The 19,859-nt window shown below is 35.7% G+C and overlaps 2 protein-coding genes across 2 annotated transcripts in view; one reads left to right on the plus strand and one right to left on the minus strand.

Moving 5' to 3' along the window:
* The window catches only part of arhgef37 (Rho guanine nucleotide exchange factor (GEF) 37), a 284,253-nt gene that overhangs the window by 208,329 nt on the left and 56,065 nt on the right, over positions 1-19,859 (plus strand). The window lies entirely within an intron of this gene.
* On the minus strand, positions 596-6,902 carry tmem216 (transmembrane protein 216). The gene is made up of 6 exons (XM_056471989.1): positions 6,785-6,902; positions 5,054-5,067; positions 4,870-4,963; positions 4,698-4,790; positions 1,202-1,403; positions 596-682 (listed from the first exon to the last, which is right to left on the minus strand). The coding sequence occupies exons 1-6, from the start codon at positions 6,885-6,887 to the stop codon at positions 667-669; spliced, it is 522 nt and encodes a 173-aa protein (XP_056327964.1). The 5' UTR covers positions 6,888-6,902; the 3' UTR covers positions 596-666.

Below are 19,859 nucleotides of genomic sequence, written 5' to 3' on the forward strand. Positions count from 1 at the left end.
CAATTAAAACATCTGGAAAATTAGCCATTTTAGGCCATTTGGTGCTTTGTAAAGCTTTCAATTTGTTGTAGCGTGTTATGTATCTTCATGTAAGCTTTGCAAAGCTTGGTCTCCAACAAAAGGAGACCAATTTCTTTTTTCAAATAAATTTGGATGTACGCCAAGCTTGGGTCAGAGCTTTAGGATTCTTTGCTTGGTATACTGTATCTTTTCTAAATGATCAGATGAATGGCTTTTTAAAACCATAATAATGTTATTATTTCCACAAAAATATATTGTGGAGTACAAGTGTTTTCAATAATGATAATAAAAAGAAATGCTTCATGAAAGTAATTATATAAACAGTTGTATTAAAATGTTATTAATATTTCACAATGCTTCAGTTTTTCTGATTAGCTAAAGTGGCCTTCATTAATGTCCCAAATTTCTGAAAGACAGTAGATTTTCTCTGTGTGTGGTGTAGTAAATGAGTGACTAAACTGTTTCAGTTTACTATTTAATAATGGCACTATTTCTATTTACAAAAATACATTTACACTGTATACAATATCTACATAGTAAAAGTACTTGTCAGCTTTATGTAGATCTTGACAGTTCTCTATTTGAATGACTGCTGCTTTTCCTTGTTATTGAGTGTTCATGTTTTCCTCGAAACAGAAGATGGATTTAATAAATGTTGGCCCTGAAAGAGAAACACTGCGTTTTAATTGTGGTTATTTTACAAAGCAAGTCAGTTACTGAATATCCACTAATTTGTTCCATTGAGTTTCTAAATAAGTTTTCACTTAAAACACAGACACACGTGTACAGCTATCTGTATGAAGTCTTCATATTATATATATATATATATAACAAAACTCAAATGGGGGCTAATAATTTTGACTTCAATAGTATATATTATATAAATGTATATATCAATTATATATTGTTTTTTTTTTATAGAAAATTATGCTGTTCATCATGGTGGCATTTATTAATGGTAATTTTATAGTGCAATGACATTTCACAATTTTACAATTTGTACTGTATTTTTGATTAAATAAATCCAGCCTTGGTGAGCAGGATAAGCTTACTTAAACATTTAAAAAGTCTTACTGACTCCAAATTTTGACCGGTATATTCACTCCATGGACATCATTATAATGTGTGTCTCCTAATACTTAAACTATGGGATAAATATGCACACACAAAAAAAAGCTACCTGGAGAAAACAGAGATTGTCATCAGTCCCAGAACCAGCTCAAAGCCATAAAAGCAGAGGAGCACAGCATTGAGGACGAACTCAAGGCGTAAAACGAAGGTCTGAAGCAGTAGGTAGTAAACACTCAGCACTGCACATGGCACCAGAATAGCAACACTCATAAACAGAGCCAGAGAACGCTGACACAGGTTCCCCTTCCAGCCTGAAAGACAGATATCACACACCATCACTACATTTGCAACATGGATCAATGCAATTTCACCAATAACAACTGTACAAAACAGAGATGGCAATTACCTCTATTATAATAATTTTTTTTTTACACAGCAGGGTTGAGCTCTATTTAGAGCTGAATGGAGAATGCGTAATAAAATCCAGTTCAGTCTAAGACTTTTTATTGAATTTAAAGTGATACCACAAACAGGATATAGAATTGTAATTCAAATTTAGTGTTATAATCACATAACCCACATATTTGATTTTATAATGGATTATTTGAATATATTATAATATAATATTTACAATGAATAAAAAAAACTGCTTGTGCTAAACATAACTTTAAAAACATATAGTTTGAATCTCTTTTTAAACTATTTTATAGACCAAGTGTTAACAGTTTATTTGAGAAAACTGTCATGTTTGGGGGTATTTTTGCATTTTCTTGTAAGAATCTAACATTTTTAGTCACTTTTTTTTTCTTATAATTTTGTAAATCCATGCAGAATTAAAATAACTATTATTGTATCCCAATCTTGTTAACAGTAACATATGTCTAATTAGGAAATAGTTAACACTTAAAATAGGTAGTGTTCTTTTGCACCACTGTTTGTTAAGTTTATTTAAAACGAGAAATTTCACTTTACTGCTATGTTGGCATGTCTCTAAATAAAACTGTGAATGAAAGTGCCTGTGAAAATGTACTGTAACAGCAGCGACAAGAATATACATGTCTAATTCTTTTATTTCTAACAATTTTTCCTCCTAGACCGAATAAGTCATAACAGACCATGATTATCTTGCAACAGATTAAGACTAATTCGTCTGTCATGGATTCTGTTATATTGCTTTAACTTGGAATACAGTAAAGTAGCTTCATATTAAAATAGAAGCAATAGAGGTCAACAGTCATGCTCCGGAATTAAAAACTCCAATCATTTTATCCTCAGGGAAAGCAATTTTCAACTAGCTAATGAACCTTTGAAGACAGACCTGTTGTGAGCTCTGAGGTTGTTAATCGATTGTGTATGCTTCTGCTGAATCCATCTGTTCTCATTAGCTCAACTTATTTATAAACAATTGTGTCTAATAGTGGAGTTTGTGCAGGAAAACCACATTACCCATGATGCTGTACAGACAAATCTAACAATAAAAAAGGGTGAAATGGGCCAAGCATGTCAGTGAAGTTTCTTTAATTTTTAAAATACTTAATGTGTATCCATATTTTTTGCATATTTTGAAATTAACTTGAACCATATGGTTTCAATATAGACAAATGATTTTTACATTTTTACACATTTGATTCGAGTTATTTCTCTCAAAAGACATTAAGTGCACAGTCTCTACACACCTCTTTCATTTTGTTTATACTCATTTTCTTTAAATGAAAATTTGTAATCTTATGCTTCGCCTGATAGCTGGTTGAATTGGGTTAAAGCTTACAGAACCAGACATATTGTGTGAAATTGTTAGCTATTTATGCACAGAATTGGTAAAAATACGTAAATAAATGAAATCTGCAGATTTATGCAGAATGATATTGAGATTATAGGTGTCGAAAACTTAACAAATAAAATTAAAGAGCTTACTAACTTTAAAATTACAAATGCAAATCCTATTAGAAGCACACATTTTGTAAACAAAGTATGGCTGCGACAATAAATCAACGTATTGTGGATTGATGAATGGATTGATTTTTAGTTTTGGAACGGATCACGATTCAGTCTAGAATGGAATCTGATTTTGAACAGCAGATGGCGCTTTAGGTTAGCTTTAATCATACACTGAGCGTGAAGAAGAGCGCATGTGCTTCAGTCATGTACTGTAAATATACTTGAGCCAAAGCTTTTATTCCACGGGATTAATGTAAACACTGCTCACTATGAACACTCTACTTCGTGTAAACACTTTTATTAAATCATTAACTTTAATTATGATTGTTTTATGTTCAAATGATTTGTGTAAGGATTAAAACAGTGTGGTTGTTTGCAAAGCATACAGAACCTTTCTGTTGGCAAATGCTAAGCTCAGAATCGATTCAGGGGAGAATCGCAATATGCATTTAGGAAACTTCTGAATCGATCAAGAATCATTTCTTGATCAGTGCATTGATTTCTTCTCTTTGCCCTAAACTAAGCTGCAGTAGGTAACTCATATAATGCATCCACTAAAAGATGTTGAAAATTATTATCAGTATTACTTTCAGAGGTAGGTGGAGTATCCAAAATCCATACAAGTAAAAGTAACTTAAAAGTTACCCAAGCTGCAGCAAGAAAACATATCCATACATGATTTTCTTCATTACCTGTAGTACAAACACTGCCTGTTTATTGCTGATGAGTGTATATATGATACAAAAAAATCAATAGAGATTAGTTCATCAAGACATGGGTGATGTATAATTGCAGCAAACTGTTTGGAAGCATTAATAGTGTGCAAGAAGATGTCCAAAATCTTAACACGCATTGACCCAGAGACTGTTTAGATGCATGTCACTGATGAGAAGATGACGAATGTTTACTGTATCATGATCAAAATGGCGTCATAATGTCAGATTGACGTTATACCCCAACGTCGTGGGGACATGAAATGAAAATTGGGTTGACATGAAATGAAAATTGGGTTGACATCAGAACCCAACTTAAGGCTGACCTCAATGTAGCTTGACGTGTGGACATTACCACTATGACGTCTATCAGATGTTGGATTTTTGTTGCCATGCCTGACAAATAAATGCCAGTATTTGACGTCGATATGACGTTAGTTAAGATGTTGTCTCAACGCTGGATTTTGGTCGCTTTCTAACTCAACCTAAAATCAACCAAATATAGAGTACTTTTGAAAGGGCTACTTTTTACTCATACTTTAAGTAATATTTACAACAGATATTTTTACTCTACTTGCACTACATTTTTAGGCAAGTAATGCTACTTTTACTTAAGTATGATTTTTCAGTACTCTTTCCACCACTGATGATGAGCTTAAAAATCTGTAGAAACCTGCTTAGTTCTCTATGAATTTACTGTGGGTGCAGATTCTGTGTGGGTACAGCACTTTTTTAAAACACAGTTTCATAAAGTCCCACCAGGGGAAAAAACACTTCCAGAACTAGCACTGCTGAAGAAGCAGGCCAGACTAATGCACACTATTGCTAAATTTTGAGCATCGTCAAACACTGCTTCACAGGAAGGCCTTTTGAAGTTCTGACTGAGTATAATTTCAGAACTCTAACTGAAACATTCTACAAACTACAGCATATTAATGATTATAAGACACTGACCATAAAAGAGTCTGAGGGTTTCAAGGCCCAAGAAGAGGAGCAGCAGGACAACATCCAATATCAGATTATCTTGTGGGTAAGGGAGTATTACTCCTACAAACGTCAGAACAAACAGTGATTACTTGACAAATAAAATCAAACCCTCAGAATATTTCAAGAGCCCATACGTCACCTTTGTATATGAACATTAGAATCTCAGCAACGAAAAATGCAGCAAAATACCAGCCGTTCAAATGAAACAGGATCTGCAGTGGTGTGGACGACAACTGAGGTACTTTGTTAAGAAGCAGCATCAACAGAATAAACAAAGGCAGACATGTAAATAATAAGAAGAAAAAAACAGCTTGAAAAGATACAACAGGTTGTCTTCCTGCAAAAGTGAAAATAAATACTGAATTAGTGAAAATAAAGTAGATCTAAAAGTAAAAGTCCTTTAGTCACATTAATGCATCTGCCATCTTGAAATGGGTAATGCAGTTTTCCAAGATGCCACTATATTGTGCAGTCTCTACTTGTAGAAGAAAAGGGGGCACTGCTACTGACATTTTAATAACCAAAGATAGTATAAATAGTATAAATATAGATAGTATAAATCTTTCACAGGTGAGAATGTGTTGGTTTGTGAATTTGTATGCATTCATACAATATAACAGTCAGTTTGCTTTTGAGAGTTCACAAACCAGCTTCCAATATTGCACATGGCATACATATAAAATGCTGTTTTGGGCCAGTGGCTCATTGTCTTCCTCAAAAGTCTTTGTTAAAATGTTTCAACCCATGATCCAGGCCAACTTGTTACAAGTTTATTTACAATAAAAACTGTAGTACAAAACAAAGACAAGCCTGAAAATGAAATAAACATACAAAGTTACAGAACAGTGTACTTTTAAAGGCATAGTTCACCCAAAATTGAAAATGGAATTAGTATTAGTAATTAATTAGTATAAAGTATTTAATGTAATTAGTATAGAAAATGTATTTAGTTACCCTAAAGTGGTTCTAAACCTTTACAATATATATATTTATATATATATATAAAGTTTGAAAAGAGCTGAAAACCTGTAACCACTGACTTCCATAAGGGGAAAAAAAGTACAGAAATCAATGGTTACAGGTTTCGACCTTTCTTCAAATTATCTTCTTTTCTGTTTAACAGAAAAAAAAACTTACCCATATAGATTTGAAACAAGGGCAAGTAACTGGACAGAATTTACATTTTTGGGTGAATATCCCTTTCAATTGACATGAAGCATTTGTGAACAACATTACTGACTTAACAATAACGGAAAGATATATAAATATTCATTAAAATGTGTTGGTTGTATCTACAGAGATTTCCTGAGCAGTATCATTGGTAGTGTTAATAAGACAAGTAATGTCAGGTGCTATTTAAGAGTATTACACGATAAATGGAAAGACTCTTATATTATTAGATATTTTTGCAAAGTAAACACACTCGACCACTGTAACTAAAGGCCATTTTATGACGTTTTCATACAGCATATTTTAGGAGCCAGTGTTGAAATTAATCGGGTATTCTGCCGCAATGAACTAGTAATTGTGGTTTTTAATGTTTAGCAAAGTAACATGGTTATCTAAAAAGATTCTCATTAGACTTATCTTTTTCAAAAACACGACTTTTTAAAGATGAAAATAAATCGCAACCGGTTGCATTTAAAGTGTTGATGACAGCTGCCCCACAAGATACAATTTGTACAAACAATAATGACAAGTGCGAGAACGCATTTAGTGAACACGCGGTAACTAACGTTAGTAACACACACAGATTAAGCATTAAGTTAAGATCAACAGGCAGTTAATCATAATGCAAGAATAGAATAAACTAATAACATCTATTTGTTGGGGAAAAGACAGACGTGCTATGAATGGCTTAAATCGGCTACAAGATGCCTACTTCTCCATCCTAAACAAAAGTGCACATTCTGCTCTTTTAATCCGCTTGTTTCTTTAAAAATATCTGGGTCTAGTTTATTAAAGTCGTCCACTTATTTAAGTTAAACATGCGTAGCTAAGGTGTACCAATAAATTAGTTACCATCGAAACCCAAACATTTCCGTTTTGCTTACCGTGGGCAGCCATGTTAGATTGCCATGGACACGCATACTGTAGGCGGAGACAATCATCGGCCATCCAATCAAAACAGGCAAATGGTTCAGTCATCAAAACCATACAAGTGCCAACCGGTGCCAACACATTCTTTAGTAAAGCACAAAAGTATTTCACCCATAGTCCCCAAAACAAAATGGTAACGGTCGCAGCTTACATATAATCTTTGTATTTTCACACCTATATGCACACTAAACTGCAAAACAGTCACTGCCAATGAAATCAAAAACCTTTTATACGTTCCTTTTAGCCAATATGTACGCAATGTTGTATTAGTATTATTCATACTCGAATTATGATTATACATAGCACACACATACTATTTCATATTCTATTTGATATTATTAATTCATCCTTTCAGATATAATGTATAATTTTATTCTACATTATTGTATAGAATTTGTTATATTATAATAATGTGTGATTCGTTACTTTTTGTGAACAGTTTTTGGTAACTGCTATAAAAAAATGTAAGAAAAAAAGTAGATTCAAGTACTATTTTTCATAAAGGAGATACATTTATTGAGAATACATCTCTCTTTATACTATAAAATATACATTACAAGTTTGAGTTTCCTTCTATGTAACTGAAGTTTTTTCACACCAAAAAATTATAATTAGTTAATAAATATAAGCGTTATTGTATTTTATTTCGGAGAAAACAGCTGCTCCTCCGTTCAGTTGCGTCTGTTTATAGCGCACTGATGACCGGATTAAGATGGCGGCCGCGTTGATAGTTTAGAGCAACGGACCGAAGCTCACTACATTGCTCTCTGGTGGCTTAAACTGAACTATATTTTATTTTTTATTACATACAGGTTAGAAACAGATTAATTTACTATATGCCTGAAAAATAAGACGTATGTGCATGCAAAATAGAACATAAACATACAAAAGTTGGTCAAACTGAGAATCAAATTTGCTATTATTTAAACACTCATAAAACAGCGTTGCAGAGATTGCAATTCAATTTAGTTCAATTCAATTCAATTCATTGCTTTATTGACATGACAAATGTTATAAAAAATGTATTGCCAAAGCATTTAGAGTGTACGAAGAGATTGTATATGGCGGCGCGGTGACGTTGCTGTGGTTACCACAGTCAGTGGCGTTCTAAAAAAAGAATGTGTTCGAAAAACGGTCGAAGACGTTGAGAAACTAGTGTGAACTTCATTAAGTGTCTGACCTTCGCTGACATTAGCGGTATGTAAAAGAGATCTTTCTAAAAATATCATTTTAGGTTATTATATTTGGTTGTTTCGACGTGATTTTAGTGAAGGACACTAAAGATTTTAGTATTTCTCTCTGTCATATCGTTTCGGATTATTATATTAGATTTTCCACGTCTTTCTTCGATTAGACTGTAGATTGTTTTCTAGTTGTGTGTTCTCTTTTCTTCTTTAGTAGGCTAACTATTAATGAATGCCATTTGATATGTTGTCCAATAGATTGTTGTTTGTTTGTATGCTTCATTTGTATATTGCTAATTTAACATTTGCAGATTGTTATTTGTTATATCGTCAGATAAATTGATCTGTTATAATGTATTTGTATGCTGTCAGCTTCACATATTCATATCACTGTACATCTATTGTCAGATAGATTGTCTGGCTGTTGTATTATTTATTTGTAGTTTATGTTGTTGTTGCAGATGTTTAGTTATTTGTTCTATTGACAGTTTTACTAATTATTGTAACACATTTATCTATTCTAAGTTGTCATCTATTTACTTATAGCTGCGAAATATTACTTATTAGGGATACAACAGAACCAGACTGGAGACGATGGTAGATGAAACTTACAGAGAATGGTATTAAGTTTAATTAATGACTTGATATTTTTTTATTGTATTTTACAGATTGGAATTGACCACATGGAGCAAAAGGGAATCACACACCTCAACAATGACTGGAAATTGATGGTCAGGAATGGACGGGTGCATCGCTGGATGTCCTTCCAAGATGTTTGGTATCGATAAGTGGTTCTCAAACTTTTTCACCTCAGAAAGAATTTGTCTCTCCAAGTAGCACCTAACGACTAGCATCGAAATATAGTAGCTTAGTAGGCCTAATTAATCAGCTACAGCTCTGCACAGTTCAAAAACAAGGCAAATTTATTCTTAAAAATAATGTCGGCCACTTTAAACATTATAAAAATTTGAACGTTAACACTGTACTGTGCCTACGTTTAAATAAAATGTGTTTAAAAGTTCATTAAAATCGGTACTGTTCGTAAAAAGGAAATAAATAAATATATAAAATACTGAACTTAAAGGTAAAGTATTAGCATATAGTAGCCTATATTCATCAAAACCTGGAAATGTAGCTTGGACCTCTTAAATTTGTATGTCATCTTCATATTATATAGAAACCATTTTTGATCCATTTTGAAATATATGTTGCATGTACATATGACATTTATGGGGGAGGCCGGGGATAGTTGTTCTTTATTATATTTCTTTATATAGCTTTGAGATATTGAGCTACAAGTGTCTATAAGTTATTTTTGCAGCACAAACAGAAAATGTGAAATTTTTTTAGTTTTAAACAGGATAAGTGAAATGTTACAATTCACCCCACAGTCTGGGTTAATTTCAACACACCCCATGGTGAGATGTTAATGATGATTTCCACCGGGGTGAGATGTAACATTATAAAATAGGAATTATGACAAAAAAAATGGATTTAAAAGCTTCCTAATCATCGAGCTTTCAGTATAAATTGTGTGTCTCTGTGTTACAAAACTTATTAAAATGTGCATCAGCTTCAACAATTGAACACTATTAAAGGGCACCTATGGTGAAAAATCTACTTTACAAACTGTTTGGACAGAAATGTGTGTATATATAATGTATAAACTGTCATATTGGGATGAAATAAACACACCCAGTGCTTTTTTTTTTTTTTTTTTCAAATTTAACAACATAAAAACAGTGGACCAATTGGAGCGGTTTTCAGATCGACCGAAACTTCACGTAGGAGTGCGGTCCCCCCGCCTACCAATATTGATTGACAGCTGCGCGCATTAACATGTCCCGGTAGTCACGTGTATAATCATATCAAAAAAAGAGGACGAGCGCAAAGCAACCGGGAATAAAAGGTGTGTTCAGTTCGCTAGGTTCATCAATCATCATCAAACGTGATCAAGAGTGAGTTTTACAAGTTTAAAATGTTTTAAAACAGCATGTGTGTAATGAATTACAGCAATTCACTTTATCAGCACAGCCGCGTGTCAGAACAATTATAAAAGAAGACACTCCAATCACGGTTTGTGGACGTTAAATCGGGTTTATTTTGTACATCAACATAACAGATATCCATACAGCAGTGGATATTACCAGTATCATGACACATATGCGTGCAAAACGAGTGCAAAGCTTAACACGCTGTCTCTTTCTCTCTGTGTGTGTGTGAACTTTGTAATGACATTGTGTGTGACTCATTGTTGCAACTCCACAAAAAAAAAATGCATCAAATACTGATTGTTAAAGTTCTTACTGTCGTATTTCTCACACACGTTACGTGAGATCTGCTTCCTGAGGCAGCCGAGGGCGGCGATTGCTGACAGGCACGTGGGAATGGTGGGCGGGGAGGACTAGCCTTAAAGGGCCAGTACAAAAAAACAGCAAAAACTTTTTTCCAGCTATAATATAGACACTTCAAACAGCTATAATGAATAATCTGATGGGTGTTTTGAGCTGAAACTTGACAGACACATTCTGGGGACACAAAAGACTTATATTAAATATGAAAAAAGGGGTAACCTATGTGCCCTTTAATGTGTGTGCAGGCTTTATGAGCCCACAGAGTTCAAACACTGAACTCAAACTACTTGACATTTCTCTTTCAAGAGCTATAGGAATACTGAAATTAATCATATAAATACAGTTTAAATCTGATTGGGGTTGGTGGCAACATTTCACTGATGTTACTAGCAAGAATTTTGTTGTTACAACTGAGCCAGTGTTATGTGGTCATGAATCTGTTCTCCTTACAGCTAACAGCTAAAACATTATCACCAACAATGTGGATTAAATACATCCACACACAGACACACAAATTACATGGGTTTAATTACGAATCTGACATTGCCATTTCAAAAATAATTAAAGGAAAAAATATTACTGTTTTACCCATCTAATATCTGCTGTGTCGGTCACAGGACTACTTTTTCATGTGGTATCAGGATTAATATGAGCATGTGTGAAGTGAAGCAACTGATTTGTAACTAGTTGTAGAGATTGCAAGTGTTACAACTATCCCCGGTCTCCCTTGAAATCCAAACATGAACTTGTATTTTTAATATATGAGTCACAACTACATATTTAAATGAGAGATTATGGCTCGTTTCCACTGACTGGTACAGTACAGTACGTGTCATCTTTATCAGGCTTGCATTTCCACTACCAAGGGTACCCTTTTGGTGGGCGTAGTGTATGACAAAGTTTCAGTCACATCATTCTCGCTCGAGGAAATGTCTACAATAAAGCTGTACAGGTCATTCACATATCATATGAGAAGCTCTTCTCACAAAACAGATGCTTTACATACATAAATACTTGTGCATAATGTTTATTACTAACTTTTCTATGAACATGAGTTGATTATAACTGCAGATCAATGACAGTGCGAAATAGCCTTCTGTAACGTCTGTAATTACATTAAATAAATGAACATATATAAACACATACAGCTCTTTACATTGTTCGATATGTTACCAACTACAGATGAACTACACAGCAGACATTTTGTCCGTATTTAGATTAAAAACAACCCAAAATATAGCCCACAGTCAGTGAAAACCTCTCATCTGTCTCTGTAATCTTTAGCAGCACATGTAGCCTATGTTAGACAGTAATTCCATCATCCCAGTTCATATTAGTCCAACAGGTGAAGATAATAGTTATACATGGCATTTTGTTCACGTTTGCTGAAAAAATAATTTGCCCCTTTTTTTCTGGCTTCTCCTTTGCTTTATCTATATAGGTAGGGGGTGCTTTATGTCTAGCAATGCCCCTGGTGAGTGTTCACATATTTTTGATTATTATTCAGTGATTCCTCTATGTACCACTAGAAGGAAGCTCGCGTACCACACTTTGAGAACCACTAGTGTAGATAGTTAGATAGGCCTCGTCTGTGTCAGGTTTTTATTTTTCAGCTAATGGAGACCAGGCAGAAGAGGGAAACTCACAGGAGAATCGGTAGACATTTATGTAAAAATGCTGGAGAACAGCAGGGAGGGTTTTGTTGGGGTTGTCTTTGTTTCTTTGCAGGTTGAAGTGGAGCAGAAGGAGGCTCACAAGGGGAACGCTGTAGATTTACTTGAAGACCTGGAGCTCAGGAAGCAGGTAAAACTGCTTAAGCAGACCGAATAATGGAGTTAGTTTCCAAAGAAATGTATTAAGAATGATTAAAGACTTGATATCTTTCTCTTTGACAGATTGGCATGGAGCATGTGGAAGAACTGGGAAACAGCTCAGTAATGACAAGTGCATCGTAAGAAATTAGTTACTGTCTTATTTAAATTGAATCAAATCAACTTTATAAAACATTTAAAATAATTTATTTTAATTTTTACAGAGTGAGTGTCACAGATGGGATGGGATTCAGGTGAATAATATAAACAATGTTTATCTGCAGGATGGCAGGTGAGTATAAGCAGATGTGCATATTGATGCAGATAATAATAGTCCATAAACCAGATATTTGACTGTGCAGGCTTAGAGACCGGACATGGATACCATAGATGGCGAACAGGAGGAAGACCAGACGAGGAACCAGGAGCCACCACACTAGGGGAGACATGGGAGACGCAAGTAAACTGCTATCGAAGCAGCTACACTTGCAGTGTCTAGGGAGTTCAGTCCTTTCTTTACTAGCGAAGAGGCCGAACACTGAGTGACCGTGAGTGAAGTCTTTATAGTGCTGTGATGATGAAGGTGATGATTGTCAGGTGTGTGTCTAATTAGACTCAGGTGAGGGTGCTCGTGGAGCTTCAGTGGGTGGAGAACCTGGTCTTACTGTGACAGTAAGTGATGGTCGGGTATTTCCTTCAGATAGACAGAGATAGATACAATAGCTTTTGTTTGTTTGTATGCTTCATTTGTATATTGCTATCTAATTTAACATTTGCAGATTGTTATTTGTTATATCGTCAGATAAATTGATCTGTTATAATGTATTTGTATGCTGTCAGCTTTAACACATATTCATATCACTGTACATCTATTGTCAGATAGATTGTCTGGCTGTTGTATTATTTATTTGTAGTTTATGTCGTTGTTGCAGATGTTCAGTTATTTGTTCTATTGACAGTTTTACTAATTATTGTAAAACATTTATCTATTCTAAAGTTTATAGATTGTCATCTATAGCTGCGAAATATTACTTGTTAGTTCTACAACAGAACCAGATGAGACAATGATAGATGAAACTTACAAAGAACGGTATTAAGATAAATGAATGACTTGACACCTTTTTATTGTATTTTACAGATCAGAAGGGACCACATGGAGAAAAGGGAATCACACCTCAGCAACGACTAGATGGTGAGGAAAATATATTTTAAAAAATCAGATGGACGGATGAATCAATGGACGTCCTTCCAAGATGAAGTAGTGGTGGTTGGTACAGTATAGATAGTAATTTAGCCTTGTCTGTGTCAGGTTTTTCTTTTTCAGGTAATGGAGAGAGAGCAGGCAGAAAAGGGAGACTCCCAAAAGCATCGGTGGACATTTGTCTAAAAACTGCTGGAGAACAGCAGGTAGGGCTCTGTCAGTGATGTCTCTGGATGCAGCCCAAATCGCACACTTGTACACTATTCGACGCCATTTTATATTATAAACAGTGTAAGTAATGCGTTCACACTGAAATATTCTTTTAATCCTAAAAGACTAAGTGCACTTTAAATTCCTAGATGATGCACTTATTTAACCGTTAAAAAGAAGTGTGGACTGTTGGACACTTGACGCATTCAACAGCCGCAGTTTACTTTATTTTCGATTATGAAAGCAAAATTCTCCTTCGAGAGTGATAATGCTGCTTCCTGATGATGAATGCGGTTATACTCATGGCAGGTATTATTTGATAGCTTGGTCATTTGTTTCACTAATTTGGCAACTGTCAAACATTATCTGTGGTTAGTAAATGACCATTAGTGTTCTATTTGGGACGACACTACATTCTTATACAACGCTGTCGAGTGTGTAAGTGCATAGGGTACGTAGTGTATAACTTCATAGTGTATAGTGTCCCATTTGGGACGCAGCTTTTGTCTTTTGCAGGTTGGAGTGGAGCAGAAGGAGACTCACAAGGGGAACGGTGGAGATAAACTGGAAGACCTGGAGCTCAGGAAGCAGGTAGAACTGCTTGAACAGACTGAACAATGAAGTTAGTTTCCAAAGAAATGTAGCAAGAATAATTAAAGACTTGATATCTTTCTCTTTGACAGATTGGCATGGAGCATGTGGAGGAACAGGGAAACACAGCTCAGTAATGACAAGTACATCATAATAAATTAGGTACTGCCTTCATTTTTTAAGTTGAATTAAATTAACTTCATAAAACATTTAAAATGATATATTGTAATGATTACAGTGATAGTTGGGTATTTCCTTTAAATAGATGCTGTCTTTGTCTTTTACAGAGTGGAGTGGAGAAAGTAGGGAATCACACATCTCAGCAATGATAAGACTCTGATAATTAGGTATCACCTATCAACGACAGATGTCCAAGAGGAAGGGGGTGGTGGTGGGCTTGGGCCAAGCTCAGACTACTGGAGTTTACAATAGTACATCTATTTACATTGTAGGTAATGGAACCACAACAGGCAGAAGAGGGAGACTCGCACTCTGTTAATTGCTGGAGATCAGCAGTCAAGTAGAGATCTGTCAGTATTGTTTTTGTCTTTTGCAGATTAGACTGGGACATGTGGAGAAATGGGAATCACACCTCAGCAATGACTAAAAACTGATGGTCTGGTTAGGAATTTCCTGAATGGATGAGTGGATGAATGAATGAAAAATAGATGTCCTTCCAAGCGGAAGGGGGTGGTGGTGGGCTTAGATAGTTAGCTAGGTTTCTTGTCTGTGGCAGGTGTTTCTTTTTCAAGTAATGGACACACAACATGCAGAAGAAGGAGGCTCACAAGGGGAAAGGTGGAGATAAACTGAAAGACCTGGAGCTCAGGAAGCAGGTAGAACTGCTTGAACAGACTGAACAATAGAGTTAGTTTCCAAAGAAATGTATTAAGAATAATTAAAGACTTGATATCTTTCTCTTTGACAGATTGGCATGGAGCATGTGGAGGAACAGGGAAACACAGCTCAGTAATGACAAGTACATCATAATAAATTAGGTACTGTCTTCATTTTTTAAGTTGAATCAAATTAACTTCATAAAACATTTAAAATGATATTTTGTCATGATTACAGTGATAGTCGGGTATTTCCTTTAAAGAGATGTTGTCTGTCTTTTACAGAGTGGAGTGGAGAAAGTAGGGAATCACACATCTTAGCAATGATAAGACTCTGATAATTAGGTATCACCTATCAACGACAGATGTCCAAGTGGAACAGGGTGGTGGTGGGCTTGGGCCAAGCTCAGACTACTGGAGTTTACAATAGTACATCTATTTACATTGTAGGTAATGGAACCACAGGCAGAAGAGGGAGATTCACACTCTGTTAATTGCTGGAGATCAGCCGTCAAGTAGAAATCTGTCAGGCTTGTTTTTGTCTTTTGCAGATTAGACTGGGGCATATGGAGAAATGGGAATCCCACCTCAGCAATGACTGAAAACTGATGGTCTGGTTAGGAGTTTCCTGAATGGATGAGTGGATGAATGAATGAAAAATAGATGTCCTTCCAAGAGGAAGGGGTGGTGGTGGGCTTAGATAGTTAGCTAGTTGTCTTGTCTGTGGCAGGTGTTTCTTTTTCAAGTAATGGACACACAACATGCAGAAGGAGGAGACTTTTAATTTTTACAGAGTGTCACAGAAGGGATGGGATTCAGGTGAATAATATAAACAATATTTATCTGCAGGATGGCAGGTGAGTATAAGCAGATGAGCATATTGATGCAGATGATGATAGTCCATAAACCGGATATTTGACTGTGCAGGCTTAGAAACCAGACAGGAGTTTTACAGATCAGAAGGGACCACATGGAAAAAAAGGGAATCACACACCTCAGCAATGACTAGATGGTGAGGAATATATATTAAAAAAATCAGATGGACGGGTGAATCAATGGACCTCTTTTCAAGATGAAGTAGTGGTGGTTGGAAGTGTGGACTGTTGGACACTTGACGCACTCAACAGTCACAGTTTTGATCACATAGCGGAAGGGGTGCAGCTATCAGGCAATTAAGTTTGATTATTTTGGATTATGTAAGCAAAATTCTCCTTCGAGAGTGATAATGCTGCTTCCTGATGATGAATGCGGTTATACTCATGGCAGGTATTATTTGATAGTTTGGTCATTTGTTTCACTAATTTGGCAACTGTCAAACATCATCTGTGGTTAGTAAATGACCAGTAGTGTTCTATTTGGGACGACACTACATTCTTGTACAATGCTGTCGAGTGTGTAAGTGCATAAGTACATAGTGTATAACCTCATAGTGTATAGTGTTCCATTTGGGACGCAGCTTTGGTCTTTTGCAGGTTGGAGTGGAGCAGAAGGAGACTCACAACGGGAAAGATGGAGATAAACTGGAAGACCTGGAGCTCAGGAAGCAGGTAGAACTGCTTGAACAGACTGAACAATGAAGTTAGTTTCCAAAGAAATGTAGCAAGAATAATTAAAGACTTGATATCTTTCTCTTTGACAGATTGGCATGGAGCATGTGGAGGAACAGGGAAACACAGCTCAGTAATGACAAGTACATCATAATAAATTAGGTACTGGCTTCATTTTAAGTTGAATCAAATTAACTTCATAAAACATTTAAAATGATATATTATAATGATTACAGTGATAGTTGGGTATTTCCTTTAAATAGATACTGTCTTTGTCTTTTACAGAGTGGAGTGGAGAAAGTAGAGAATCACACATCTCAGCAATGATAAGACTGATAATTAGGTATCACCTATCAACGACAGATGTCCAAGAGGAAGGGGGTGGTGGTGGGCTTGGGCCAAGCTCAGACTACTGGAGTTTACAATAGTACATCTATTTACATTGTAGGTAATGGAACCACAACAGGCAGAAGAGGGAGACTCGCACTCTGTTAATTGCTGGAGATCAGCAGTCAAGTAGAGATCTGTCAAGCTTGTTTTTGTCTTTTGCAGATTAGACTGGGACATGTGGAGAAATGGGAATCACACCTCAGCAATGACTGAAAACTGATGGTCTGGTTAGGAATTTCCTGAACGGATGAATGAAAAATAGATGTCCTTCCAAGCGGAAGGGGGTGGTGGTGGGCTTAGATAGTTAGCTAGGTGTCTTGTCTGTGGCAGGTGTTTCTTTTTCAAGTAATGGACACACAACATGCAGAAGGAGGAGACTTTTAATTTTTACAGAGTGTCACAGAAGGGATGGGATTCAGGTGAATAATATAAACAATATTTATCTGCAGAATGGCAGGTGAGTATAAGCAGATGAGCATATTGATGCAGATGATGATAGTCCATAAACCGGATATTTGACTGTGCAGGCTTAGAAACCAGACAGGAGTTTTACAGATCAGAAGGGACCACATGGAAAAAAAGGGAATCACACACCTCAGCAATGACTAGATGGTGAGGAATATATATTAAAAAAATCAGATGGACGGGTGAATCAATGGACGTCCTTCCAAGATGAAGTAGTGGTGGTTGGAAGTGTGGACTGTTGGACACTTGACTCACTCAACAGCCGCAGTTTTGATCACATAGCGGAAGGGGTGCAGCTATCAGGCAATTAAGTTTGATTATTTTGGATTATGAAAGCAAAATTCTCCTTCGAGAGTGATAATGCTGCTTCCTGATGATGAATGCGGTTATACTCATGGCAGGTATTATTTGATAGTTTGGTCATTTGTTTCACTAATTTGGCAACTGTCAAACATCATCTGTGGTTAGTAAATGACCAGTAGTGTTCTATTTGGGACGACACTACATTCTTGTACAATGCTGTCGAGTGTGTAAGTGCATAAGTACATAGTGTATAACCTCATAGTGTATAGTGTCCCATTTGGGACGCAGCTTTTGTCTTTTGCAGGTTGGAGTGAAGAAGGAGACTCACAAGGGGGAACGGTGGAGATAAACTGGAAGACCTGGAGCTCAGGAAGCAGGTAGAACTGCTTGAACAGACTGAACAATAGAGTTAGTTTCCAAAGAAATGTATCAAGAATAATTAAAGACTTGATATCTTTCTCTTTGACAGATTGGCATGGATGGATGGATGAAAAATAGATGTCCTTCCAAGAGGAAGGGGGTGGTGGTGGGCTTAGATAGTTAGCTAGGTGTCTTGTCTGTGGCAGGTGTTTCTTTTTCCAAGTAATGGACAAACAACAGACAAAAGAAGGAGACTCACAAGAGCATCAGTGGAGAATTATCTGATGAACACCAGAGAACATCTTGTGCATTGCTGGAGTTCAGCAGGCATGTCGAGCTCTGTTAGTCGTGTCTTTGTCTTTTACAGACTGGAGTGCAGCATGTGGAGTAAAATAGGAATTACACAGCAATGACTGGAAACTAATGGTTAGAGGTTAGGTATTTCCTGAATGAATGAATGTAAAATAGATGTCCTTCCAAAAGGAAGGGGGTGGAGGTGGGCTTAGAGTGTTAGATGTCTTTTCTGTGGCAGTTATTTAAATTGTCCACTGTAACCCTTGCTGTAGATTATGCAGTAAATAACCCTAAAATAGTCAGTGTTTTGCTGTAATAAATGAAAACAGTATTTCAATGTAAAACGAGTAGAATTTGTATGAAATTGTGTAGTAAAATGAATAAACTACAGTAATTTCCTTTATGTAGCCATTACAGGTAGCAACTGTGATGATAAATGGTAAATTCCTGTCCAACAATCACTGTCCCGTCTACATTGATGCTTTCTGTGGCTATTTATAGAGAAGTGCATTCATCTTCAGACAGAAACAATGGTTTAATTTGACACAATCTACATTGTAAAAGCGTTATAGAAATAAACATGCATTGAATGTTAGGTAAGACGAGTAAGTTATTGGGACATTTTATATTGGTGAACTAAATAACATAATGAATAATATAAAATGCTGATCTGAAAAGTAGTTTTAAAAACAAAAGATATGAAGTACATTGAAAGTGTGCATTCTATAAAATATCTAGCACAATTCTTGGTTCAGACTTATAGAGAAAGTTCATTAAGAAGGACTTAAGGATCCTAATTTGTATTTCAAAATCAAATTTTAACCCAACAAAGTAGTTTGAAAATCACAGTACATCACATAGTTTACACTTAGGTGCCAATTAGGGAATTAGATTTTGTGGCTGCTTAAATGCTTTCAACATGTCTTTGCACTAATAAAGCAAATCCAAACAATCACTTGGCAATTCTTAACTTTTTGATTTAGTGGCAAATTCATATGAATTTATTCACCACTCCTACATTTTATCATGATTTGCTCATCCCTCAACATAAATGAACGGCATTTTCATATGAATAAAGTCATGTGAATTTCAACAAATTACCCACTTTTCTAACAATGCATTCAGTATATACTGTATTCAACATTACACACACAAACACAGACTGTCTGTCTTATTCTAAACACAAATGTTCTGCCCCTTAAAGGGAGTCAGATGTTTACTTCGGAGTGTGCTCCATTCTCTGTCGCAGTTCAGATGAGAGTCTGATATGTTTTAAGCCTTCAATAAGAATCTACAATGAGGAAGTGTGTGAATGTATTCCAATATTTTTGAGGGTTTCTAAAATAATGTCCGTGTATCAAATCAAATTGTTATTATCTTGAAAGCTACATCATTAGCTAGTTAGCATCTCCTCACAAGTTACTTTCATTGAAGTACATGTATTAATTGGAAAACTCATCTATATAGGTTTTGCCATAACGTA

Source organism: Danio aesculapii, chromosome 14, assembly GCF_903798145.1.
Source record: "Danio aesculapii chromosome 14, fDanAes4.1, whole genome shotgun sequence".
NCBI lineage: Eukaryota > Metazoa > Chordata > Actinopteri > Cypriniformes > Danionidae > Danio > Danio aesculapii.

Bases quoted from the DNA above. Each gene is read 5' to 3' on its own strand.
- tmem216 (XM_056471989.1), bottom strand. From the start codon at position 6,887: ATGGTTTTGATGACTGAACCATTTGCCTGTTTTGATTGGATGGCCGAT. The intron at 4,791-4,869 runs GTGACGTATGGG...TGACGTTTGTAG, and splicing joins TCTAATGTTCATATACAAAG to GAGTAATACTCCCTTACCCA. The intron at 1,404-4,697 runs GTCAGTGTCTTA...TCTGTCTTTCAG, and splicing joins AACCCTCAGACTCTTTTATG to GCTGGAAGGGGAACCTGTGT.